The sequence below is a fragment of the Aethalodelphis obliquidens genome, unplaced genomic scaffold (genome assembly GCF_003676395.1).
Source record: "Aethalodelphis obliquidens isolate GAN/ISIS:26980383/991018 unplaced genomic scaffold, ASM367639v1 scaffold31, whole genome shotgun sequence".
In the NCBI taxonomy this organism is placed as follows: domain Eukaryota; kingdom Metazoa; phylum Chordata; class Mammalia; order Artiodactyla; family Delphinidae; genus Aethalodelphis; species Aethalodelphis obliquidens.
This window is the reverse complement of record NW_020837975.1, coordinates 8493757-8520656: the sequence shown is the minus strand read 5'-3', so window position 1 is coordinate 8520656 and position 26900 is coordinate 8493757. Positions and strand designations below refer to the sequence as shown.

At 46.4% G+C, this 26900-nt stretch overlaps 1 protein-coding gene across 2 annotated transcripts in view; it reads right to left on the bottom strand.

Moving 5' to 3' along the window:
- PNPLA1 (patatin like domain 1, omega-hydroxyceramide transacylase) overlaps positions 1-23798 on the bottom strand; it is a 43816-nt gene extending 20018 nt beyond the window's left edge. Inside the window, exon 1 of one of the 2 annotated variants that reach the window (XM_027126741.1) lies at positions 23173-23798. In XM_027126741.1, coding sequence (XP_026982542.1) covers positions 23173-23515 — 343 coding nt within the window. In that variant the 5' untranslated portion in view covers positions 23516-23798. Of the gene's footprint in view, positions 1-575; positions 721-23172 lie in introns of those variants that run through there. The other variant, XM_027126742.1, reaches the window with a different exon arrangement.
- Between the last annotated feature and the right edge of the window lie 3102 nt (positions 23799-26900).

Below are 26900 nucleotides of genomic sequence, written 5' to 3'. Positions count from 1 at the left end.
TTGCTGCTAATTTCTACCTTGTGCAAACCCACTGGGAAAATCAGGAGCAGAAATAGCTCTGAAAAGAACTGCTAATTTTTTAAACAAATATTTAATTGTAAAACATCATATACAGAAGAACTTTCTTACAATTAGTGTCATGCAGTGAGAGCTACCTGGGAAGTTGTGCAGTCATGAACTCTTTGCCACTGGAGGTAACCAAGCAGAGGCAGGACAAGTACCTCGGTCAGAGAACTTATCAAAGGGATTCCTGCATGGGTGGTAAGGGCTAAGATTCCTTCCAACCCTGAGATTCTGGGATTCTCATGGGCACCTGACAATCTGAGAAGCCATCACACTGCACGTTACTTTCCTGTTTACAAATAGAGCATCTGAAGCACAGAACTGTTTAAGTGATTTGCCCAAGGTCACACACAGCAATCTGGGGACAAACCAAAGCTAGGGAGGCTCTACTCCTCTTGCATTTTACCATTTACAGATTATTCCTCATTAATCCGGGGAGCGGGTAGGATAAGGAACTTTAGTATCATTTTGTAGATGCAGAAGCTGAGGCAGAGAAAAGCTAAGTGTCCTACCCGAGGTCAGACAGCCAGGCAGTATTTGTTCTGACTCCAGACTCCACCTTCTTTCCCTGAGTGTTGGACTGATCCCAGAGGCTGAGCAGCCTGGGTTGCCATGGTGACGGCTTTTTCTCTCCAACATTCAGAATCACAACTGCCTCTGTGTAGTAGAGGCAGTAGACCTGATCAACACAGCGTCTTAGCCATCACTCCCTTACAGGGGAGGGTGCTCCTGGCTAACTGGGAAGGCCCTGCAGTTTTAGCAAGGTTAGCTTTACCAAGCACCAACTTGTACAAACTGTTTTGCCTCAAGGGAGGGCGGCAGCCAACCCCCCAGTAGGTTATGAAGCAACTGAGCATTTTGATACCAAGGTGTTGGGTCATTGAGTTCTTGCCCGCAAGACCAGTCAGGATGGGGAGTGGAAACAGGGTGGGGACTCGCTGTTTTGGAAATTCTTAATGAGCAGCTTGAAGTGGCCTCACAAGGGTTGGTGGCCTTTCCCACAATGCCTCAGAGCCAGGAGCACCTGATTCAGCTTGCCCGTACACTCCTGGACTCCCAGCAGGAGGCGCTTGCTGGGACAACTGGAAGGAAATTTGTTCTCGTTGCACAAGAAATACATGTTCATGGTGGAAAAAAAAATTTTTTTTTAATGCAGATAAGCAAAAAGAAAAAAATTTTAATGTCTTAGAATCCCTCCACCTAGAGATTAACATTCGGTATATGTCTTCCTAGATTATATATTTTATATTTATTCTTACTTATAAGAATACTTATATGGAGTCATACTGTATACACTATTTTGTAACTTGCTTTTTACACCTAATAAATCATGTCTTTCCACATCAATAAGTAACCATTTATAACCCAATTTACGGGCAGTATGGACAGCTATTGTAAGGTTATACCATTATTTATTGAGCAGGTCCCCAACAGGGTTGGCTATTTAGTTTCCTTGCTTTTCTAAACAATGCTGCAATGAATAGTCTCTTGCTAAATTCTTTGCCTGTGTCCTTAATTACTTTCTGTAGGATAAATTCCTGGAGGTGGGAATGTTAGGTCAAAGGCATGCATATTTAGTCTTATAAAACTTACTTAAATCATTGCTTTTGTATATTTTCCACTTACAGTCAACTCTCAGCTATATAGGGATGGTAGCGGGTGACAGGGACAAAGCAGTGGCCAAGATAACACAGACATCTCCTATATACTTACATCTGAAAAATGGTGCTATCTGGAAATTAGCAAGGTAGACAGGGAGGAAGGGGGTGGGAGATTGCCTGATTTCTCCCACTCAGGTGCCCAGTTTAGTATTCTTCCCTGCTGCTCACCGGGGCTGTGTACCAAAGGATGCCTTTACCTCTGTCTCTCCTTGCTTCTCCTCAGGTGTCTCTCTGTGCATCTCTGTCTTCAGAGTCTCTATCTCTTTCTCTCTCTCTCTCTCTCTCTTCCCCTCTCTCTCTGTCTCTTTCTCAGAGAAAAACAACTAACCTTCTGGTTAAACAAGTCTCTGTTGATAGAAAGTCAGGTGTTAAGCATAGCAATTGCTGGGGGTCTACCAGGAGGGATAGATTTAGCTTGTTTCTTTACGCAACTCTGTTCTTTCCAGCACCTTCTCCCGTTTAAAGGCCTCCTTCCAAGCTGCAGGCTGCTGGGCTCTGAGACACAGTGTCCCACAGTGGCCAGAGCAAGTCGGGATTTAAAAGCAGCACTGGGAACTCAAGGCGGGCTGCTCCCACCCCCAGCCCACACTTACCACATCCACTTCTGCTCCCTCCCACCTCCTTTCACACCTTTCTATTATCTAATTGCAGGTCTGTTTCCCAAAACCAGGAGATTCTCTGAGGGCAGGTGTTTGTGGTCCTCCTCTCTCCATGGCCTATCACTGCACTTTGCCCATGGAAGACCCTTCAGAAACTTTGCTCTAAGCTGGGAACTCCTCAAGGGGAGGGATGGGCCCCATTCACCTACACCCACTAAGCCTCCCACAACACTTGGTGGGTGCTTGGTGTTTGTTCAGTATGTGAACAAAGGAAAATACAAACCCAACAAAGCAGGCGATGGAGATGCTTACAGGGAAGAGTTACTTGACTTAATTACCCAATAAAAACTTGAAGACAAGATCATCACAGATAGATGGATAGATAACAGAGTTAGCTATATTGATAAATGCGTGCCAAGAACTTCAGCAGGAAATTAAATAAGATCCTGGGACCAGGAGGTTTTGAAGGGCATGTGGAAGCCACTCCAGTGTCAGCCACTCAGAGACTCTTTTCTGTGACCAGACCCATTTCTTGGAAAAAGCTCAGGCTTTGGAGCCAGGGAGATTTGGTTCAAATCCTAGCTTTGCCACATACTATCTGGGTCACCACTGGCAAGTCAAATAACTTCTTCCAGCCTCAATTTTGCCACCTATAAAATGGGAATAATAATAATACTTACCTTACTGGGTTGTTATGAGGAAGATAGTTTTTTAAGAGCCGGCACATAGTAAGTGCTCAATACTGGTTATGCCAGTAATTCTCCATGTGACCATGGACAGGGTTTCTTGATGTTTCTGGCCTTTCAGCTTTCTCATTTGAACAGGGGACAATGATCTCGGCCCCATATCTTTATCAAGGTGCACTCAGGGCTTCCCTGGTGGCGCAGTGGTTGAGAATCTGCCTGCCAATGCAGGGGACATGGGTTCAAGCCCTGGTCCCGGAAGATCCCACATGCCACGGAGTAAATAAGCCCGTGTGCCACAACTACTGAGCCTGCGCTCTAGAGCCCGTGAGCCACAACTACTGAGCCCATGTGCCGCAACTACTGAAGCCCGCGCGCCTAGAACCCGTGCTCCGCAACGAAGAGAAGCCCCCGCTCACTGCAACTAGAGAGAAACCCATGCACAGCAACGAAGACCCAACGCAGCCAAAAATAAAAATAAATAAATAAATTTTTTTTTTTTAAAAAAAAGGTGCACTCAGGCTCACTTGTGGGTTCAAGACAACAAAGTAAAAGCACTGTGGAGGTAAGAGGATGTACCCGGTTTTAGGGAGTGGTAAGGGTATGGGTGAGGGGTAACGTAGTTTAGGCATGGTTGACAGCAGCATTCCTTACCCTGTCAACTTGGGGGACCCTACAGATTTAGTAGGGGAAAAGGGGGGCTTAGTAAAATCATTGACGAGGAAGGAAAGAAATAGATATGTGTTTATCTCACTTATATGCTTAAGTGCGTAATGTTTTCCCCTTCATGAGGGCAAGGATGGTCTCCATCTCATTCATCCCTTTGTCCCTAGCACTTGATATAGTGCATGGAACATGGCAGGCACTTAATAAACATAGATGCATGCATGAATAATGAATAAATGAATGAAACCAGAAATCAAGGGAGGACACTGCAGCCCAGAGAGAGAAGAAGCTATTCAACGTGACCCAGAGTGTAAAAACAGGGCTTCTCTTTCCCTCCCTCACGTAGCCTCTTGCTAAGTGTTAAATCCTAGAAAGATGGGCACTTGGCAGCTGACAATTTAAACTGCTGGGGATCTCGTTCACAGGGTGCCCGAATTAAATTGGCTGTGCAGGATGAATCTGCAGTGGAGGATGGGACTAGAGGCCCCAGTCTGCCTCGGACTGGTAGCCTAGCAACAACTTCCAGTTCAGCCAATCACCGTGAGGCCCCTCTCACTGCGGCCCTGCTCCCCCACCTGCGGGAGCGGTGGGCACCGGGGAATCAGGGGGCTCGGCAGCCTCTGTGGAGGCGTTGGCGAGCAGAGTCGCGTTCCCAGGAAAGCCATGCAATTCTCCGAGTCCCTGTGTGGAGACCCTGGGAGTCAACTGCTTTTACCTGATCCCTACTTGTAGGCTGAATTATAGGCTGTATTTCCCTGTGGGTATATCTTGACTGCCCGACTCCACTATGATCGTTATTATTAGTATTATCTTAACAACAGTCGTTTACCCAAGCAGGTTTTCACACTTGTAATCTCAGTTTATCCTCACAGAGACAGCGAGCCCCTGAGCGGGAGGGGGGTGGGGAAGTGATTTATTCATCATTTTATTTCTAAATCCTACACTGCAAGGGCACTGATTGGAAAAAAATTGGCTTGAAGCTGCAGTGTTACCACTGCACCACTGGACGGTCCATAGAGACCCTCCAGGGCAGCGATTTTTCAGCCAAGGAGCCTCCATTCGAAGAAAAGGAAATAAAAGGAATCCAAATCGGAAAAGAAGAAGTAAAGCTGTCACTGTTTGCAGATGACATGATACTATACATAGAGAATCCTAAAGATGCTACCAGAAAACTACTAGAGCTAATCAACGAATTTGGTAAAGTAGCAGGATACAAAATTGATGCACAGAAATCTCTGGCATTCCTATATACTAATGATGAAAAATCTGAAAGTGAAATCAAGAAAACACTCCCATTTACCATTGCAACAAACAGAATAAAATATCTAGGAATAAACCTACTTAAGGAGACAAAAGACCTGTATGCAGAAAATTATAAGACACTGATGAAAGAAATTAAAGATGATACAAATAGATGGAGAGATATACCATGTTCTTGGATTGGAAGAATCAACATTGTGAAAATGACTCTACTACCCAAAGCAATCTACAGATTCAATGCAATCCCTATCAAACTACCACTGGCATTTTTCACAGAACTAGAACAAAAAATTTCACAATTTGTATGGAAACATCAAAGACCCCGAATAGCCAAAGCAATCTTGAGAACGAAAAACGGAGCTGGAGGAATCAAGCTCCCTGACTTCAGACTATACTATAAAGCTACAGTAATCAAGACAGTGTGGTACTGGCACAAAAACAGAAAGATAGATCAATGGAACAGGGTAGAAAGCCCAGAGATAAGCCCATGCACATATGGTCACCTTATCTTTGATAAAGGAGGCAGGAATGTACAGTGGAGAAAGGACAGCCTCTTCAATAAGTGGTGCTGGGAAAACTGGACAGGTACATGTAAAAGTATGAGATTAGATCACTCCCTAACACCATACACAAAAATAAGCTCAAAATGGATTAAAGACCTAAATGTAAGGCCAGAAACTATCAAACTCGTAGAGGAAAACATAGGCAGAACACTCTATGACATAAATCACAGCAAGATCCTCTCTGACCCACCTCCTAGAGTAATGGAAATAAAAACAAAAATAAACAAATGGGACCTAATGAAACTTCAAAGCTTTTGCACAGCAAAGGAAACCATAAACAAGACCAAAAGACAGCCCTCAGAATGGGAGAAAATATTTGCAAATGAAGCAACCGACAAAGGATTAATCTCCAAAATTTACAAGCAGCTCATGCAGCTCAATAACAAAAAACCAAACAACCCAATCCAAAAATGGGCAGAAGACCTAAATAGACATTTCTCCAAAGAAGATATACAGACTGCCAACAAACACATGAAAGAATGCTCAACATCATTAATCATTAGGGAAATGCAAATCAAAACTACAATGAGATATCATCTCACACCAGTCAGAATGGCCATCATCAAAAAATCTAGAAACAATAAATGCTGGAGAGGGTGTGGAAAAAAGGGAACACTCTTGCACTGTTGGTGGGAATGTGAATTGGTACAGCCATTATGGAGAACAGTATGGAGGTTCCTTAAAAAACTACAAATAGAGCTACCATATGACCCAGCAATCCCACTACTGGGCATATACCCTGAGAAAACCATAATTCAAAAAGAGTCATGTACCAAAATGTTCATTGAAGCTCTATTTACAATAGCCCGGAGATGGAAACAACCTAAGTGTCCATCATTGGATGAATGGATAAAGAAGATGTGGCACATATATACAATGGAATATTACTCAGCCATAAAAAGAAACGAAATTGAGCCATTTGTAATGAGGTGGATGGACCTAGAGTCTGTCATACAGAGTGAAGTAAGTCAGAAAGAGAAAGACAAATACTGTATGCTAACACATATATATGGAATTTAAGGAAAAAAATGTCATGAAGAACCTAGGGGTAAGACAGGAATAAAGACACAGACCTACTAGAGAATGGACTTGAGGATATTGAGAGGGGAAAGGGTAAGCTGTGACAAAGCGAGAGAGAGGCATGGACATATATACAATACCAAATGTAAAATAGATAGCTAGTGGGAAGCAGCCGCATAGCACAGGGAGATCAGCTCGGTGCTTTGTGACAGCCTGGAGGGGTGGGATAGGGAGGGTGGGAGGGAGGGAGACGCAAGAAGGAAGAGATATGGGAACATATGTATATGTATAACTGATTCACTTTGTTATAAAGCAGAAACTAACACACCATTGTAAAGCAATTATACTCCAATAAAGACGTTAAAAAAAAAAAAAGAAATCACAAGTGAAAACCTAATGTGTATTACAAAACAACTAAAAACAGGGCTGTTCTGGGTTGAAGGGAAGTGGGATCTCAGGCCCAATCGCCCCAGCCAACCCTAGGAAAGTAGGCCCTGAAAGCGCAGCCCTGAAACTCCTAAGGATCTAGGAGCCTAGGTCAAAAATACTAAACCAGACTAATTCTCTCATTTTACAGGTAAGAAACCCAGCTCAGGATAAAGGTTGAGCTCAATAAATATGGCTGAATGGGTGACTGCCTAGCTGGCTAAATGGAGAAATGAATAAAGGCCAGATATACCCTAGGTCATGCTCTCTATGGTAGCAGAAACTGGAACTAGAATATATGACAAAACTCACATTTTCCTTCTCTGTTCTGAATGCATTATTGGCTTTAGCCAAAAGCAAAACAACTCTGACTTAGTAAGCACTTAAAAAACCAAAAAGAAAAAAACAAAACTTCTTATGGATAATAACAATATTCCAGAGAGACCTTTTTCTAACCATAAGAGTTTACCAAAAAATTGGTGTAAAACGTTCAAATCATCTTACATCAGGTTGCCATGGAAACAGCAGTGCCTGCCACTGGTTCCTCACCTGGATTCCTGTCAAGGTGCCCTCGGAGCTTTTTCTCAGGGCCTGGGGCCTCACTCAGCCCCCATGTGCCTCTCCCCCAGAATCTAGACACAATCTCCACAACTTTCCACTGAAGGATCTACTGATTACCTTGAGATGAAACAGGCAGAGAGAATGTATCTAGAAAGTTCTCTGGAACCTCACAAAGTTCTCAGGACCATTGCCCCTGCTCTTCTCTCTCTGTTTTCTTTGGTGGACCCAGAAGTCCATTCGGGATTCTGCTCCAAGGTATAAACCAATACTGCGCGCCTCCAGGCTGTAACCTGTCCTACCCTACAGGCTCTCCCTGAACTACTGAGGGGACACTGGGATTATGCAAATGTTGTGAACTAGTCACCCTACAGTCTTAGTGTATATGTGTGTGTGTGTTTGTGTGTATGTGGTCAGGGGACCTCCAGGTGAGCCTCTGCTATAAAGAGAAAAGACCATCTCAGAGCATCTCCTCATTTGAGATTTGCCCAAATTAATGCACCACTACAGAGGAATGCCCATGCCTCCCTCTTTCAGAACCACTGAGAGTTGAAGTTCATTTCTGCTGACTGGCAGTATTCACTGCCCCAGCTGTCCAAGACTTCAGTTGGAGGGGTCTGTTACCTACCTACCTACCTACCTAGACCTCCGCCTATGTTACATGAGTCTTGAAGTTCTCATGGAACCACAGGTTTTGGTCCCACCAGCTGTTTACTGCTCTTACTGGCTACCACTCTTTGGTACCTCCTTGGTGCCAGGTGCTGTGCCAGGTTCTGAGGCCTCATAGTTTCATGTTATCTTCATGACACCCCTTTGAGGTAGGTACTGTGGCTATCTCCTCTTTACAGATGAGGAAACAGAAGCTCAGCCAGTAGCTTGGCTACGGTCACACACTGGAAAACAGCAGAGCTAGGCCTCCAACCCCTGAGGGCCCCAAAGCCAGTGTTCTTTCCACCACAGCTCACTGCCTCCACCAGGGACACGCCCTTCAACTTCAGAGCCTCCAGTTCCCACAGTGAGGTAGGGGGAGCAGGGTGGCTCTGCAAAGGCTCTTGGGATCTGCCTTTCTAGGATTTAGTTTAGGCATATCTCCTAAGGGCTCAGATGTCCCTGGGAGACAGGAAGACTCTCTTTAGAGCAACAGAACTCAAATCACATCTTCAAACATATGCTCCTCTGTCTGCACACCCAGAGACCCGTCCCAAGCCAGGCCAATCTCTTCTCTCATCAGTATACACAAAGTGCACAATCCTGCTTTTCTTCCTGCTACACAACTTCTATTTACTTATTTATTTTTTACTATCTATGCAGACTTCACCATAAAGCCCAACTTAAGATCTGGGCTTTCTCCTTAAAGCCTTCCCTGATCACCCTTGCTGTTAGCTCTCTCTTTCCCCGTACCATCTGCACCATTTATCTCAGGCTGCCTTCAGTGGTTTGTCCTGTCTCTCTGGCTAGCGCATTCCTTGAGGACAGGACCTGCATCAAGAACACCCTTCTCCTGGGACTTTCCTGGCAGTCCAGTAGTTAAGACTCCGTGTTTCCACTGCAGGGGGAATGGGTTCGATCCCTGGTCGGGGAACTAAGATGCCTCGAGGGGTGGCCAAACCTAGCTCTGTGTTGAACACTTAGTAGGTATTCAAGAATAAATTAAAGAACTATTTAATGTTCCATATTTCTGTTTTGCTCCTGTCATATCCCCAGCACTTAATTCAGTACCTGGCACACTGTAGGGACTTAATAAATGTTTGCTGAATAAATTAATAATGAATGGTAAAGAATGAATGAACTGAAGGAGGAGATCAAAGAGTATCTTCTCTATTGGACTGCTGGGACTCTTCCCAGCTGGTGGTCAGGAAGGTGGAATTCTTCAGGGACTCAGCCGGACTTGGGGCTTGACCGAGCAGTTTGCTCTGTCAAGCCTGGTCCTAACTCTTGCCCCCCATTAATGGACGCGAGACCCTGAGCCGGGGCTGAAGAGGAGCTTTTTCTTTACATGTTGATCTCAGGAGGACAGAGGTGAGTTACCCTCAGGATTGGTGAGTCAACTCCTAATTCAAATGAGAGTCAAACCAGCCTGGAGATTTGTTTCTCATTTGTCTGCTTCTTTTCCCTGTAGAATTAGAAATGGAATTAGAATTTGATCCCAAAGAGAAGCAAAGAAAACATCGCTATTTTAATACTCTCTAAGTGAGCTGGACTAAAAATGGATCCACCAAATGTAGTGTGGGATGCTGGATTGGATCCTGGGACAGAAAAAGAACATCAGTAGAAAAATTGGTGAAACCTATAGTTAATACTAAGGTACCAATATTAATGTCTGAAGGTTGGCAAATGTACTGTGGTTATATACGATGGTAACATTAGTGGAAACTGGGTGAAGGATGTATGGAGCTATCTGTATTATCTCAGCAACTTTTCTGTAAATCTATCATTATTCCAGAATAACAAGTTAATTATTATTAAAGTAAGAAAAAAAAAAGAAAGAAAGAAAAAACAGGGAATTCCCTGGCAGTCCAGTGGTTAGGACTCCGTGCTTCCACTGCATGGGGCACAGGTTTGATCCCCGGTCGGGGAACTAGGATCCCATATGCCATGTGGCCAAAAAAGAAAAGTGAAAAAAAAACATAGATCGACCAAGGCTGTTAGACACTCGGCAGGGGCTCAGTTAACACATACTGCTTTAAGAGGAATGAATCAACATAGGTCACCTGCATGACTTGCTTTCCAAATAGTTAGATGTTTCTAATGTGTAACCAACACATTCAGAGTATCACCCGATTTTCCATTCAGTTGTCTTCTACTTGAGTCCAAAGAATCATTTGGGTAAAATAAATTTTTATCCATTTGGTTTCAGAGGTTAAACATGTAAAACACAAGTTACTTTCAGTGAACTGAAAGATACTGATTCCATCACAGTAGTAGGAGGTACAGCCACCACCACCCAGCAATGTCATTTCTGTACATTTTACGAAAAGTTTTTTTTTTTTTTTTGCATACATCATGTCATTTGATCTCACTTTCTTAACCAATGTGCAAATGATTGCTTGGCCCATGGAGTCTGGTAGGAAAGCTGGGATGTTGCTTGCAAAGCAATTCTGAAATCATGATTAGAGAGGATATAGAAATGTAGAAATTAAGAAAGATTCCAGTCTTGGCTCATCGTGTTAGCTAATCTCTCTGAACACCTGTTTCCCACTTTGTAAAAGAGGTATAAATAGAGTATCTAATTGATAGAATTGTGAGAAGATAAAAGTAAATGGTTTATGCAAAGCTTTGGGCATAGTACCTGGCACATTTCAAGTGCCTGATAAATAGCATTATTAGTGTGACACTAAGATGTGAATCAGAGCAGAGTTCATTCTACAGAAAACGCTGTCATCTCAGGCAGATAAAGAAGTCCGGGAATGATTTTTGATGAGGACATTTTGATTCTGAAAGTGCACCTAGCAGCCTGCCCTGAACTTCAGGTTATGTCTGGGCAACACACACGCGCGTGCCCACGCGCCTGCAACAGGAAAAAACTGGTGGTTCTACTCATGTCTTAAAGAACTTTGGAGAGACTTCTAGCTCAGGTAATAGAGTGTTAAGCTAAAAAGGAACTTCTCCACTTTAGGAACATCATCATCATCATCATCATCAACAACAACAACCCGAACAAAGAGCACGATATAAAATAAAATCATGAGACATGGTTGACTTCACAGAAAGAAAGAGCAGAAATGAAGAAGGAACTGAAAGCCAGTGCCATGAGAGAGAAAGCTGATGCTGTGATTATTAGACCAGAAACTGGCAGCCACAGGGCCTGTCATTCTGGGCTGTGTGAGGGGCAGTTGAACTGAGATGCTGCTTAAAGCTGGGACCCTCCAACAGCTGCTGGGCCAATGAAACGTGCCAATGGCTTGTCTCTGAGCAGGGCTCTGGGTGAAACAACACAAAGTCTCCCATAAAAATGCAAAGTCCCAAGCCTGTATCACCTGTGGTTTAGAGCTTGAACTGACACAACCTACAGGGTGATTACCATGAAAATTGGTCCTGAGTTGCTGATAACCCTGGGTGCCTGGCCAGGGCCAAAGCAAACCAGCTCAGATGGTCCTTCCACCGCCGAAGCCACACAGAATTCCCATAGAAAAACCAAGTCCTTGTGCAGATGAGCTCACAATTAAAGTATTAAAAAATATTAACCAGGGCTTCCCTGGTGGCGCAGTGGTTGAGAGTCCACCTGCCGATGCAGGGGACACGGGTTCGTGCCCCGGTCCGGGAAGATCCCACATGCCGCGGAGCGGCTGGGCCCGTGAGCCATGGCTGCTGAGCCTGCGCGTCCGGAGCCTGTGCTCCACAACGGGAGAGGCCACAACAGTGAGAGACCCGCGTACCACAAAAAAAAAAAAAAAAAAAAAAAAAAAAAAAAATTAACCAGACCAGGTTGGAGCCCAGTAATCTGTTTTAATAAGTTTAATGACTTCTCTAGGATGTCCTTCAGTTAAGTTTGAAAACTGCTGCATTACCTATGCTTTTCTATTTCAAGATCATTTTCTTTTCACTTGTTGATCCATTTATTCAACATTCACTCATCAAAGATATTTTGTGATGAATATTTGCTAGGCACTCTGCCAGGCACATCCATGACTTCTTTTGTCCCTCACCGTAACGTCCAAGGGATATGTCCCCACTCCCAAATTACAGATAGGAAAACTGAGGGGGAGGCAGGTCACTGGTGGGCGGAGGAGCCACAGTGATTAGTGGCAGAGCTGGAACACCAGCCCAGTCCCCCTCCTTCCTGGGATATGAGTTCTCCATCAACCCTGGGGTGTCTTGTCCCTCAACTGAGTGACAAAGACAGGCACATGGGTGACTGAGGAAAGAAGTCACCAAAGTCAAGGTTCTCACAAGAGGCAGTGTTGTCCTCCCAGCATCCGCCCCTGAGGCCCCAGTGGGTCCACTACCCAGAACACACCTGAGCCACCTGCCAATGACAATAACTTCAGCCACACTTGGCTCCGGGGCCTCAGGAGGGGTGGCAGGAGCTGCCCAAGGCAGCACTGGACCAGGCATGGGAGGCAGACCAAAACACCTGTAGCATCCCCTGCCTCCACGGGAGGAGTCGTGCCGGGTCCGGCTGTGCCCACATTTGTGGGGTGGGCGCCCCCACTTGTCGTCTGGCCCGCTCAGGTGCTTTGCAAGGTCCTTTTGGAACTCACTTCCTGCCCGGAAAGACAGCTTGTCTTCCTTCTGAAAATGCAAGCACATCTGTGTGCAGGGCTGTTGCACCCGCTGAGCTCACAGCCTGGAACACTCTCCTCTCAGAGTGCGTGGCCCTCCCACCCTTCCATCCGCCTCAGAGTGGGCCTCGCCACCCAGCCCACCTGAAATTTTGCCCTTTGATCATTCATCACACCCTTCGTCTACTTTATTTTCTTCTTTGAGCGTGCATACTGATATTTTTCTGCATGTTTAGTTATTTATGGCTTGATTTCAAGAAAAGAGTGTCAGCTTCATGAGGGCAGACTGTTTTGTTCACTGCTAGATCCCTAGGACCTAGAATGAGTGACTGGACAAATGGTCTATTTTATCATTGTAAATTCAGCCAGAATCCGGTCCTCAACTTCTCTGTCTTCACACTAAGTAGATTAGACTCAAACAGTGGCTTTCAAACTTAAAAAGAAAAAAAATAAAATCATTGGAGATCAGGAGAGGCACAGAAAAAAAAAATCATTGGAACACTTCCTTTAAGAGAAATTTTATAAAGAGTGGACAATAGCAGGGTTGTACTCGTTGAAGCTGGGGTAAGGGTCCAGGACTTCAATGTGTGTCCTTTCCCTGCTCCCCTGTTCCAGCCTTCCTAACCCCACCTTGGCCCCCATGGAACCCTGGGGTTCCTCAGAACACAGTTTGGAAACCACTGGCCTAAGTGAGGTCCACTTCCAACCAGTCACTTCCTCTTCCAAAGTCTAAACACAGTCATCCATAAAGTGGAGGAGTTGGACTCGCTGACCTTCCTTCTATGACATTCTAGTATTACTCGTCACATCAGGTAAACCCCAAAGTAAAAACTGCAAAGACACATTCAGTGTCACACTTGCCAATGGCCAGCAATTGTCAGGAGTCTATCAGGCAGTTCTTGTTGGACCAGAAGTTTGTGGGAGCCACGGAACCTGTAAGGTGTTAGATTGCTCAACCAATCTAGATGATGAGTTGAGACACAGCATCTGAAACAATTAAGACAGGATACTGTCAAGTGCTAGAGTAGGTGGACAGATTCTATAGGTAAACTCGAAATCATGGAAAGAGATCCAGTGGGGTAAAATGGGAGGATATGTCGGGAAGAGGTGTTATCTCTGGAGAGAAAAACAGAAGGTCATTCTAGGTAGGGGACACAGCAGGTGCTGCGAGGCACTGCCCAGAACCCCTAGCAAGACTGGAGCACTCACATGCCAGCCGCCAGGAAGGCAGTCTGCTGATGGTTCAGAGCTGAGCTCTTTCCCAGCCAACACACTGGACTTGACCTGGTGGTTATGGAGTCAAGGTCTGGGTCCCAAGCAGGGACAGAGTTTTTCCATCATCATCATATATCCAATTACAGCTATTGTGACAATGACTGCTAATTGTCCCCAGTATCTATTCTCCCCTTCTTCCTTAGCAGTTGAACCTCCAATTTTTAGCTGGACACATGGCCTCCCACAATAAAGTCTACATTTCCCAGCCTCCCTTGCAGTCAGGTGTGGTCATGTAACTAAGTTCTGATCCATAGGATGTGAGGTGACGTGATGTGTGTCACCTTCAGGGTCTGCCCTTAGAGGGAAGAAGTGTGCCCCCCTTTTCCTTCCCCAACTAGCTGGAATGCAGACATGGTGGGGAGCCCTCTTGGGCTGTGACCAACATGATGGAAGGAACCTGGGTCCTAATTCTGTGGAGCCACCACACCAGGCTTGGAGGGCTGGAGTGCAAAGGCCACATGAGCGAGCAATGCTCTCGGGTCTTGCTGAGTCACTGCTATCCCAACCAGTGCAACTGCAGTATCAATCCGAGTTTGCAAAGCTTGTTCCCAGGGACCACTGCCGACCCCACTGCTGACCCCAGAGCCAGCTGTCGGGAGGGCTCAGCAGGCATTATTCCCTTCCACTGCTCAGTAGCTGAGCTGAGGCTCAGGGTGGCCTGTCCAAGGCCACTCACTGCTGAATGGATTCCTGGGGCAAGAGGAAAGGGAAGGTGGACAGAGTTTGGACATTGGGGTCAGACCAACTTTGGTTAGAGGACCACCTCCCTGCTTACTAAACCCTACTCTGAAAGACCATGCAAAAATAATGTGTGTGGCAAGGTAGGCTCACAATCTGACTGTAGACACTTTTGCTCTCAGAATGCAGAGAGCCTGCTTCCTAGACAAGTGCTCTTTCCCAGGGGGATCCTGGTCTCTGAGTCAAGTGCTCTCCGAGAGCGAGCTGTGGGAGCACCAAGGACTTAGTGCCTGACGGGAATGACGAGAGACTCTCAGAGGAGGTGACATCTGCGGTGGGCCTTGGAGGATGGGGAGATGCAACACAGGGAGAGAAGAAAGGGGATGGCATCCCAGGGAGAGGGAACAGCGTGAGCAAAGGCACAGAGATATGACACACCCTGAGACTATCCTGGACATGAAGAGCTCTCAATCCCAGTCCTCATCATCAGGCCCACCCTTTTAATACTTTATTTAGCAGTTTGGGAGTTTGGTGGGTTGGCTTTTTTGAGCAGGCAGCATAAGAGGTATTGGAAAACAATTAATTTTAGAGGCCAAAACAAAGTCACCTGATGAGCTCAGCTAAAAGTCAGCTCAGTCCCCTGTCCCACCCGCACTCAGCAGGGGAACAGCCACCGAGGCTGGTACTTCCCAGCACCATTCTGTGCCGTGAGACCAACCAGCCTCACCCTCCTGGGCTTCTCCTCAGGCTCACAGTCCTTATCTGCAGAGATACATGTTGCAAAATGTTCCCGCAAGAAAACAAAGCCTACATGCAACTTCTATGCAGCTTTAAAATTATTTCAAAATAATATAAAAAAACAAAACAAAGCAGGGTTGTGAGTATACAGATGAGACCTAGTTGGTAAGAGTTAGATGATGCGTTCTTGAGGATTCATTAGAATAATAGATTCATTATATTATTCTCTCCAAGATGTTTGAAATTTTTCCGTTTTCAAAAGTTATTTAAGGACATCCCTGGTGGTCCAGTGGTTAGAACTCTGCGCTTCCACTGCAGGGGGCGTGGATTCAACCCCTGGTTGGGGAACTAATATCTCGCAGGCCGCGTGGTGTGGCCAAAAAAAAAAAAAAGTTATTTAAAAGTTTTTAAAATGTACATGAATGTTCATAATGACATTATTTATAATAGCCCAAAGTAAAAACAACCCAAATGTACATTCCCTGATGAATGGATTTTAAAAATGTATTATACCCACACAAGGTAATATTATTCGACAATAAAAAGGAGTGAAGTACTGACCCATGCTACAACGGATGAGTTTAGAAAATATTATGCTAGGTGAAAGAAGCCAGACACAAAAGGACAAATATTGTATGATTCCATGTATATTAACTGTCCAGAATAGGCAAATCTATAGAGACACAAAGTAGATTAATGGCTGTCAGGCGCTTGAATGACGGTATTGAAAGTTAACAGCTAAGGGGTATGGGGTTTCTTCGGGGGGATAATTAAAATGTTGTATAACTGATTGTGATGTTGGATGCACAACTTTGTGAATATACTAAAAGCCATAGAAAAAGAAAAACAGCCAGTAGAAGCTCTGAGCCATGGGTCTCCACAGGCTTCTCAGAAAAGCAGACTGGATGTGGACTTGGGCTAAGGGCAAGGGATGGACCAGCCCCTGAACCAAGGTCCGTCTTCCTCATCTGTGACCCAGCCAGAGGAATTCACAGAATCTAGTCCAGTCTAAAGCCACTGTAGGAAAACTGTTTCTCTCTATCCTGGAAAAATACATATCCCACTAATAATCAGATACGGAATTTTCATTAGTCCAGGACTATGGTGGGCATTTTAAAGATTTCCATAAGCAATGCCTGACCCGTTTCCACTGCCTGGTCATACAGTCCTGGCGTCTCAGGAAGGTAGCACATCTTAGTTTTGCAAAGTGCACTGGGGCTTAACTGTGGCTGCACACCGGGATCACCTGGGAGTTGAATAAACACTGGTGCCGGGTTCCATCTCCAGAGATCCTGATTTAATTAGTTTGGGGGAGAAGCTTGGGCAGTGGACGTTTTAAAAGCTCCCAGGTGATTCAAACGTGCAAGATTGAGAACCATTGACTAAGTGAAGAATTCTTCAATGACTAGAAGAAAATATCAAAATTGTAGCATAGAGTATGGTAAAGTTTCTATCATGAAACTTCTCTTTTAGATTTATGTTCACCCTGGATCTCAATACAAAAAATACTTCTCACTGTAGGTTTCAGTCTGGGAGGCTGGAGACCTCAGGTTGACAGGTCCTGTCAGTCACCGAGCTAAATGAAGGGGATTCACCAGTAGCAATCAGGTGTTTCCCAGTCTCTCCATGGGCCTCTCGGAGGGCAGGTGCTCCCCTGCTTCTAAAATAGCCCTTTCCCACTTTGGACAACGCTTGCCGAGTCAAAAGCTGCCTTTCTGAAACTTTCGCGTCAACCCCTGACACCAGGGGACCTGCACTCTTCACCACTCCCTGGAGGCATCACATTTCCCCACCACATGACTTTGTCCTGTCGTTATGCAGCGTCCTGGCTAGAAGCTGAGGCTCCTGTTCAAACTGTCTCTACCCGTCAAATTTCTACTCACCTTTCAAGCACTAGCTCAAATGTCACTTCCATGAGGCCTTCCACGATGGGAGCTGTCTGCTCCCTCCGCCTGCACTCCTCTGCCTTTTAATTTTCTAACATTCAGTTGGAACTCTTTGTATTGTAACGACTTGGTTACTACCTTGGGGTTTGAGTAGACTGTAAGCTCCTTGAGGGCATGGGTGGAGTTTCATCTTGTATTATATCTCTGTATCCTCTGCAGCACCCAGTATATGCTCAAAGAACACTCGTTGAATGAATGAATGAATGAATAATTGGCTTGCCGTGAAGTTTTTATAGGGGGGAAGGTGCCAAGTAGTAGCTTAAGTGGGGATGGGGTTTTAAGTCCACCGAATGCCCATTCTCTGGTAAGACAAAATTATCTTTCAAAGTTATGCAAATGCAGTTTTGAGGCAAGTTCCTAGCCCCAAATTGGAAATCATGAATCTCTGCGCTGGTTGTCAAGGAGACCATCTCTCCTCAGCTGAATAAATGAGTGAACAAACATTCATTCTCTAACACATCTTTAATGAAAACCAGGCACTGGGTTAAGTGTTTTATAAACATTTTCACATGCCCCCAAATTGGCCCTATCACAGAACTAAGGCACATATGGCCAGAAGATGGACCCACTGCTGTCTAAGCTTCCACAGAACAAAACACAATCTCAGGACAGAAAGCCCAGACTGGGAACAAGAGGAGGGGGCATGGCCTGGAGGAGAGTGGCCTGCGGACCACATGTTGAAGAATTTTTTTTTAATTTATTAATTTAATTTATTTATTTTTGTCTGCATTGGGTCTTCGTTGCTGCGCTCGGGCTTTCTCTAGTTGCGGCGAGGAGGGGCTACTCTTCGTTGCAGTGCGCAGGCTTCTCATTGCGGTGGCTTCTTTTGTTGTGGAGCGTGGGCTTTAAGCATACAGGCTTCAGTAGCTGTGGCACGAGGGCTCAGTAGTTGTGGCGCACGGGCTTATTTGCTCTGCAGCATGTGGGATCTTCCCGGACCAGGGCTCGAACCCATGTACCCGGCATTAGCAGGCGGATTCTTAACCACGGCACCACCAGGGAAGCTCAAGAATTTTTTTTTAAAGAGACAAACCTCTAGTTATATGCAGATAGTATGATTGTTTACACATAAAGTATGAGATAATCTACCAAGAAACTTTTAGAACTATTAAGAATGTTCATGAGGTTGCTCAAAACAATATCATTTAGCAAAAACCATCCACATCCCTTTATGTCAGCAATAGTCAATTACATTAGAAAATGCCATAGAAAAAGACATCCCGGGACTTCCCTGGTGGCGCCATGCAGGGGACAAGGGTTCGATCCCTGGTCTGGGAAGATCCCACATGCCGTGGAGCAACTAAGGTCGTGCGCCACAACTACTGAGCCCACGTGCCACAACTACTGAAGCCTGCACGCCTAGAGCCCATGCTCCACGAGAGGAGCCACTGCAATGAAGAGAAGCCCCCGCTCGCCACTACTAGAGAAAGCGCGCGTGCAGCAATGAAGACCCAACGCAGCCAAAAAAAAAAAAGAAAAAAGAAATCCCATTCCCCATATCAACAAAAACTAATAAATCTAAGAAAAGACACACAAGATCTTTATTGAAGGACAAAAAAAAAAAAAAAAAAGGCCAGAAGAAATAGAGAGATAGATAGACTATATTATAAATGGGAAGATATAATTTAATCAAAATTCTAATAGAGCTTTTCACATGGGGGAAAAAGAGGGTTAAGAATGATAGTCAATATTTGAAGAAGAAACTGAAAAAGGAGGAGATGACTGCCATATATGATGTACCCCTTATTATAAGCCTATAGTGATCAAAACAGTGTGATTTGGTGCAGAAATAGACAAATTCACCAAAAGAAGAGAAGAGAGACTCTGGAGACAGACTCTTGGGATTCTAGGAACTTGAATAAGCCAGAGGCAACATTTCAAACAGGTGTGGAAAGGGCTGCCTATAAATAGTGTGGGGTAATTCGTTATCACAATTAAAAACTTCTATTTCTACCTCAAACTAGCCACAAAATAAATTTCAGATGGATGAACTTAAATATGAAAAGGCAAAACTTTAAAACTTTTGAAAGAAAATATAGAAGAAGTCATTGTAACAAAGAAAGATTTTAAAAAACACAAATTGTAAGTGGAAAAGATTTATTGATACACCTGACTGCATCAAAATTGAAATTTTATGAATAACAACAGACATGGTCAAATAAAAAGGCAAGTCATGGAATGGGATAAGATAGCTGCAATGTCCATAACTGACAAATGACTCATGTACAGACTATATAAAGAACATCTACAAGTTGAAGAGAAAAGGATAATGGTAGAAAAAACAGGAAAAGGTCATGAGCAGGTAAGTTACAGAAGAGGAAACACAAGTGGTCGGTAAATACATAGAGATGCTTAATATCACTAATTATCAGGAGGTACAGATTAAATAACAAAATAAAATGAGATATAATTTCACATTGATCAGATTGACTTAAAACTCTGTGGTCTTGGGAGTTCCCCAGTGGCCTAGTGGTTAGGATTCTGGGCTTTCACTGCCATGGCCTGGGCTTAATCCCTTGCTGGGGTACTGAGATCCTGTAAGCTGCGCAGCACGGCCAAAAAAAACAAAAACAAAAAAACTCTGCAGTCTGATAGTACCAAGGTTGATGACATTGTGGGGAAATTAGAACTCATATATGCTGCTAGTGGTTAAATTGGTACAACCACTTTGGAGAGTAATTTAGCCAAGTCTGGTTAATTTCATGTGACGTGTACCCTAGGGAAACATTCCATGTGGGCCTGGGAGACACAAACAAGGATACCCTTTGCAGTGTTGTTTATAACAACAAAAACTTGGCCGTGTCCATCAACAGAATGACTAAATGAACCGTGATACAGTCTTGATGAAATAAACACTGAAAGAGGTAAAAGAGGTAAAGAGGATTGAAGGAAGTCAGGAGACCAAGTCCTGGTTCTTGTTCTGCTTCTAACTGATGACAGGATGTTATACAAGTCACGTGTCCCTCTTCATTGAATGCTCTCCCCAGATATTCTTGTGGCTCACTTCCTCCCCTCCTTCAGGTCTGTGTGCAAATTCCACCTGCTCAGAGAAGCTTCCCTGACCCTGGTATCCATACAACTAGCGTCCACGCCCCCTGACACTGCTTTGTCAAGAAGCAGAGTGGCTTAAAGGCCGGGCTAGGTTCAAACACCAGCTTTACCAAGTACTGTTTGTATCACCTTAGGCAAGTTATTTAAGCTTTCTGTGACTCAGTTTCCTCCTCTGTAAATGGAGATAATAATAGTTTTCACCTCAGAGGGTTGTTGTGAGGACTGAATGAATTAATACACCAAAGAGTTAGAACAGTGCCTGATACAGAGAAAGTGCTGGTTAGTAGTAAATTGCATGGCAGTTAAAAGGAATGAAGTACACTGGAGTGATGTGGATCAATCTATAAACATGCTGCTGAGTGAAAAGAGTAAGTCCCACACACATGTCACCCTTCCCTCCCAATTGCACGCATGTGGCCCAGCACATGGACCAGCCCTTGGTTACATGGCCATCAGGTGTCCTTCTCATGGGTCTGAGCTCCTCTCTCCTGCTGTCCACATCGGTCACAGCCTGGCCAAGTCAGTTTTGGGCAGTATTTATTGAATCGATTGACTTGAATTAATTCTGAAAGTCCTCGAATGCCTGAGGATTAAGACGATGGTGTATTTTAAGAAGTTGAACTAAAGACATGAGGAGGGTGGCAGCGATGGAGCAGGTGAGCAACACAGGTATCCGGAAAGAGAGAGACTCCCAGAGGCAGGTGTCTCCAAGGGTAGGGTTCTGTGACTCCAGGACCAGGGAGTGGGGTCCATGGTGTGACTGAAACATTAACTGCTGCATTCACAGATGTCTTGGCAAAAAAAAAAAAAAAAAAAAAAAAGATCTAGAAGGATCCAAGCCGAGCCCTTCCACTGCTACAAGAGGGAAAGTGGGATTGGGGACAAGGAGGAGGTGAGTAGAGGCTTTTTTAAAAAACTCTAGATACTTCTGCATTGTTTGAGAATTCTGTACAGTAAGAAAGAATTTGTTACTTGTGAATTATTAGAAAAAAAAATATCTTGCACAAAAGAGGTACTCAGGGAATGGGCATTACAATTATTCTTTAAAACAGAGACAAAGACTTCCCACCCAGCGCAGATCCCCAGGCAGGAAGGGGCCCTGCTCGCACCCTTCTTCACACACTGCAGCTGGCCCTTCAGCAAGTCTCACTGGCTCTACCTTCAAAGTGTATCCTAAATCCAACCGCCTCTCACCACCCTCACTGCCCAGGCACCTGCCCTGCCCATCCCTCGTCTCAACCTACAACCTTCCCCTACTGCTCTCCTTGTTTCTCCCTTGTCTCCTCCATCTCACTACTCCCGGCGGGCCGGGGTTCCTTAAAAACCCAAATCAGGCAGTTGACATGTACCAAGTGCTTGCCATGTGCCAGGCACTGTGATAAGCAGTTCACTCACTTGCTCCATTAACCCTTTAACAACCCCGGGAATGAGATACTAGTAGAATCTCAGCTGGAGAGATGCAGAAGCTGAGGCATCCAGTAATTTGCGCCAGGTCCACATCATGAAGGGCCAGCACTGAGATCCAATCCCTGTGGATCACTTGCTCTTAGCTGCCTCCCCACTTTGCCTCCCTCCCAGCAGCCTGTGCTCCCCACTCTCCCAGAGTGAAATCAGAGCTCATACTCCGGCTACGAGGCCCCACATAACCTAGCCCCTGCCTGCCCCTCCAGCCTTATCCACCACCTCCCTCCTCGTCATCTACCACTCCTCAACCCCACAGGCTCTCCAGCTGGTCCTCCACCTAGAACAGTCTTTCCTTACTGATCTTCTAATGGCTTGTTCTCTCGTTTCACTCAGGTCTCTGCTTGAATGTCACCTCCTCCCAAATGGCCTCCCTGACCCCCTTTCTAAAATAGTCCTCACTTTATTCTCTGACCCTTTTCTGCTGTAATTTTATTCATAGATCTTATCACTTCCTGATATGACATCATGAGACTACTTTTTGGATGCTTATTATGTGTCTCCTCTCTCTAGAATTTCTGTTCCATGAGGGCAGGGACTTTGTCCCCAGTGCCTGGAACAGAGGCTGGCACAGAATGGTAGTGCAGCCAATGAATAAATGCTCACCCCCTCCCCAAGCCAAGGCAGCCCAGGGCTGCCCTGGGACCAGGTCTGGGCCTGCTGTGTGGGGCTGCTTGGAATGTGCCCACTCCCCTTACACGGGATGGTGCTTCTGCCTCTGGGTGTGTGGTCCCATCCTTCCCTCTGGGCCCCCTGGACTAGTGGGGCAGGAGGCAAAGTGAGATCTCCCATATTCCTTCCCAGTTTCCCTCCTCCGCTGGCCCCTCTGGCCATCCCTCCAGTCCCAGGGCTTGCACCTCTAGCCACCTGGAAGCTGGTCTGACGAATCCATCCCCACCAAGATGATGAACATGCCAGTTTGTCCTTTGCAAGGATATTTGCATTTTAAACGAGGCCATGCAGGAGCAGCTCTTCACCCTAATGTATGACTGTGTCATGGAATAACTTCCCAGCCCAGGATGTTTGAGAGAGATATCGCTTTTCCCTCTCCCAGACCTTGGGGGAAAGGGCATGGCAGGTAAGGGTGTTGAGGGAGAGGGAGAAACGGTTCCAAGCTTATCCAGTGGGTCAGAGAATGGGACCCAGCAGACCCCAACCTCAAATGCTGTCCCACTTGACCCACCTTTCCTGCCACTCAGAAGGCCTGACTTTGCTCCCCAAAGCACCCCCAAGCCATCCTCAGGCTCTGCTTTGTGGAATCCCTCCAGAGGCTCCCCAGGGAACCTAGAACAAAGACCTTACCCATTTCAATCCCACAGACGGCCAAGGCTGCAATCACCGCACCTGCCGACGTCCCAGCAAAGCGATGGGCCGTTTCCAGCAGCCGGGGAGCCAGGTCCCGAAAGGCGTCCACCACCCCGGCCTGGTAGAAGGAGAGGAATCCACTGCCCGAGAAGGAGATGGAATGAGGGGTATCTGGGTCCCCCTTGAACACCTGTTCTTCCATCTCCCCAGCCTGGGGCCTCCCGGGGTGCTGGCCTGCCCAAGCGCGGGCCGCCCTCCTGTCGGAACTCGCTGCCAAGCCTCTCTGCCAGCCCGGAGCCTGGAATGTGGCCGTCTCTCCCCAGGCGGTTGGGACACCCATGGGTGGCTCAGGCAGCAGCTGCCTGGGCCTGTTGAGCTCTGTCAGTAGTCATCCCCAAAGCCTGGTAAAGGGCCAGGCCCAGGACGAGGTGCAGGAAGCGCTGATGGGTGAGCAGCGCCCTGGCCCTGCATGTGCGCTGCTCAGCCTTCAGCCCTGAAGGGTTTACTCATCTGGTTGCAAAACCTCCAACGATGGTTATGGGATGGCGCCTTCCTCCCCAGCACACTGCAGTAAAGGAACTGACCTCCCACCAGGAGGACGGTATCTCCTTCCCGCAGGGGCAGGGATGCCAAGTTGGCTCTGGTTTCAGAGGGAAACACGGCTCACAGCACCCATGCCTCCACAGCGATGCCCTTCCCTGGGATCCTTCTCCAGGCTTTGTGTGATGTGTTACACAATTATTTTTATTTGTTCTTCTTACATAAGTGCCCCTTTGCTTATTCACTTTTTTATTCACATGTTAGGACTGGCCACCAGCAAAGTTGTAAAGAAAAGAGTTTTGGCTTCAGGGGCACCACCCACCACCGCCTCTCCAGCTCCCAACTTCTTTTCTCCTTGGCCCTTTACTGACACACTAACTCTTAGTCAGTGCCCTCTCTCCAAGTCCTGAATCTTTATGCTGTATCCTAAATGTCCCAGAAGAAATCAATCTGGAATCTCGATCATTCTGCTTGGGCTTCATACTGTGCACTGTTCTCACTTTGAAATGAGAAGTCTGAGATGCCAGTATTTAACCCCAAGGATGAACAGCAGGGATGCCAGGTATCTGGGTCAGGGAAGAGAGATGATTTGGAGCCCAAAGGGAGGTGGCGGGGGGACCAGGGTTAGCTCCAGGGAGCACTGGTCATGCTCCTCTGGAGCTGTGCAACGTGGCCCTGGCAAGGAGGGCCTTCCTTACAATCGGCAGATTTCACTGCCTGAGGAGGTCGCAAAGCGGCAAAGTGGCAAGATCACGTCTCTCCCTTCAACACCCGCCCAGGCCACCTAGAGGCAGGATCAGAATTGAAATCGACACACAAAGTCCCCTGCCCAATCCCCAGTCCAGCTCCAGACTCTGTTAGGATGTGATAGCCATGCTGAACCCGCCCTGGGGAGCTCCCACCAACTCTGTCCGCCTTATGATCCGTATTGGAATTTCACATTGGGGGCAGCACCCAGTGATCGGTTAGGAGGGGGTTTTCTATCTCAGGTAGGTACTTCCAAGTATATTACCTCTGTTTGAGAAGGGAACTCCTAACTAAATGTGTCTGCAACAGAGAAAACGCGCGCCCCCCCGTGTCTCTGTGCTTGCGTGTACGTGTGCGCATGCGCACACGGGGCAGGCTCACGTATGTTCACAAAGATCTGAGGCAACCGACTGGCTGGGGTGAAGGGTGGGGTGGGGCTGGGTGGAGTCCAATCAGCTTTTGCAACATTGAGACCCTGCCTCCTTCCTGGGAAATCCGGTTGGCCTGTCCAGCTCTGAGCTGGGGGTCCTGGGAGATGGGAGGAAGTGGAAGACCCATCCCCGAACTCAGACGCCTACACTTATTGGGAACAAGATAGACAAATGAGAAATAGCCAGAGACCCATACAAGGCAGTCTATAATTAAGTACCAAACTGTGCAGGGCTGAGATTCCTGCCAGAAAAGTTAAGAGATGAGTGTGAGTGGTGTGGGCTGGAACCATCAGAGAAGCTATGTGGTAGAGCTCTGGGTTGGGGTGTTTGAAGAAGGTGGAAGGAGGAGGGAGGGTATTGTGGCAAGAGCAGCATGAGGTCCTTACAGAGAGGGAAGGGGTGTGATGGCAGCCAGTTACACAGGATGAAGGGACTTGGAACAGACAGACGTAGGTTGAAGCCCATCTCTGCTATTTATAGGCAGTGTGACATGTGGTAACTGCTCCAGGCCTCAGTTTCCCTCATCTATAAAAGGGACACTAATGCCTATGCTGTACAGGAACTGTAAAATTTAAAATATAGCTGTAAAATGCCTGGCACGTGGTGTGTCTCATTATCAAAGGTCAGAAAGGGCCAAGGCTTCTGGAACAGATGGACCTGGGAGAAAAGGTGGAGTAGAAAGATGGGGTCAGCAGATGCATTTGCATTTGCAACATGCAGGGGGAGCTAGGAGAGTTCTCAGGCAGGAGAGTCTTGGAAGGGCAATGAGACAGGCTGGAGGATGAGGAAGGAGGATAGTGCTCTATCCTCCTATGGATGTTGGTGGCCAAGACGGGGTGGCGGCTGACAAAAGATAAGTTAATGAAGCCATTGCTTCAGAGACTCTCAAGACCTGGGGACGGGTTGGATGGGCAGGATGAGTCATGGCTGATGCCTCATTTTTAGCCTGGGTGCTGGGAGGGGTGGGGCTGCCTTTGGCAGTTTTGGGAAAACTGGGACAGAGCTGGGGAAACTGGATAGAGTATGAGTTTACTTTAGGACATGTCTGAGATGACAGCAGGACACTGGAGTTTTGGAGGAGAGGCAGGGAAGGCTCCAGAGACAGGGACAGAGACCCCTGCCATTGAGTAGCAGAGAAGGGTGAGTAGTTGGAGGTGGGCACAGGGTCATGTTGAAGGAAGACAACCTTGGACAGGTATGCTCCTTCCCGGTCATCTTGCTATTCCCAGTGAAATAGGAGGCAAGGCCACTTGTTCTACATGGACTGCAGGGCCTCGAGGAGGCTGGGGACCCACCACCCTTTCAAAGACAGCACTGTGTCCTGACTCGGTCCCTGGCACCTTGCTCTTCAGGCCTGGCTGTTGGATTAGGCCACAAGCAAACTAGAAATTCACGATTGCAGTTAGGAAGGCCCCATTGGAACTGTTAACATGTTCCCACGCGCTGACCCTGGTGGAGTATTCTACACCTCTGAGGAGGGCTGGGGGCGGGCCGCAGGACTCGCCCATTCAGTTCCTTGGTGTTAAGTGATTGAGAAGTTTCGTCTCATTTCCTATTGTTCCTGACATTATGCTCAAAGCCCTAAGAACTCCAAGTGGATGCCATCAAGAAAGGATCACGGGGCTTCCCTGGTGGTGCAGTGGTTGAGAGTCCGCCTACTGATGCAGGGGACATGGGTTCGTGCCCTGGTCTGGGAAGATCCCACATGCCGCGGAGCGGCTGGGCCCGTGGGCCATGGCCGCTGCGCCTGCGCGTCCGGGGCCTGTGCTCCGCGATGGGAGGGGCCGCAACAGTGAGAGGCCCGCGTACCGCAAAAAAAGAAAAAAAAAAGAAAGAAAGGATCACATTCTGATATTTCTGCATTTGATTTTTAAAGTCGGCTCATAATCCTTTCAGGTGTTTTACACTAAGTTAATGCTACTCATCTGACTCATCAGCCTCTGAGGAAATCACATGCAAGAAACTGAGACTGCTTATCACACACAATTCCAACAAGACAACCCAAAA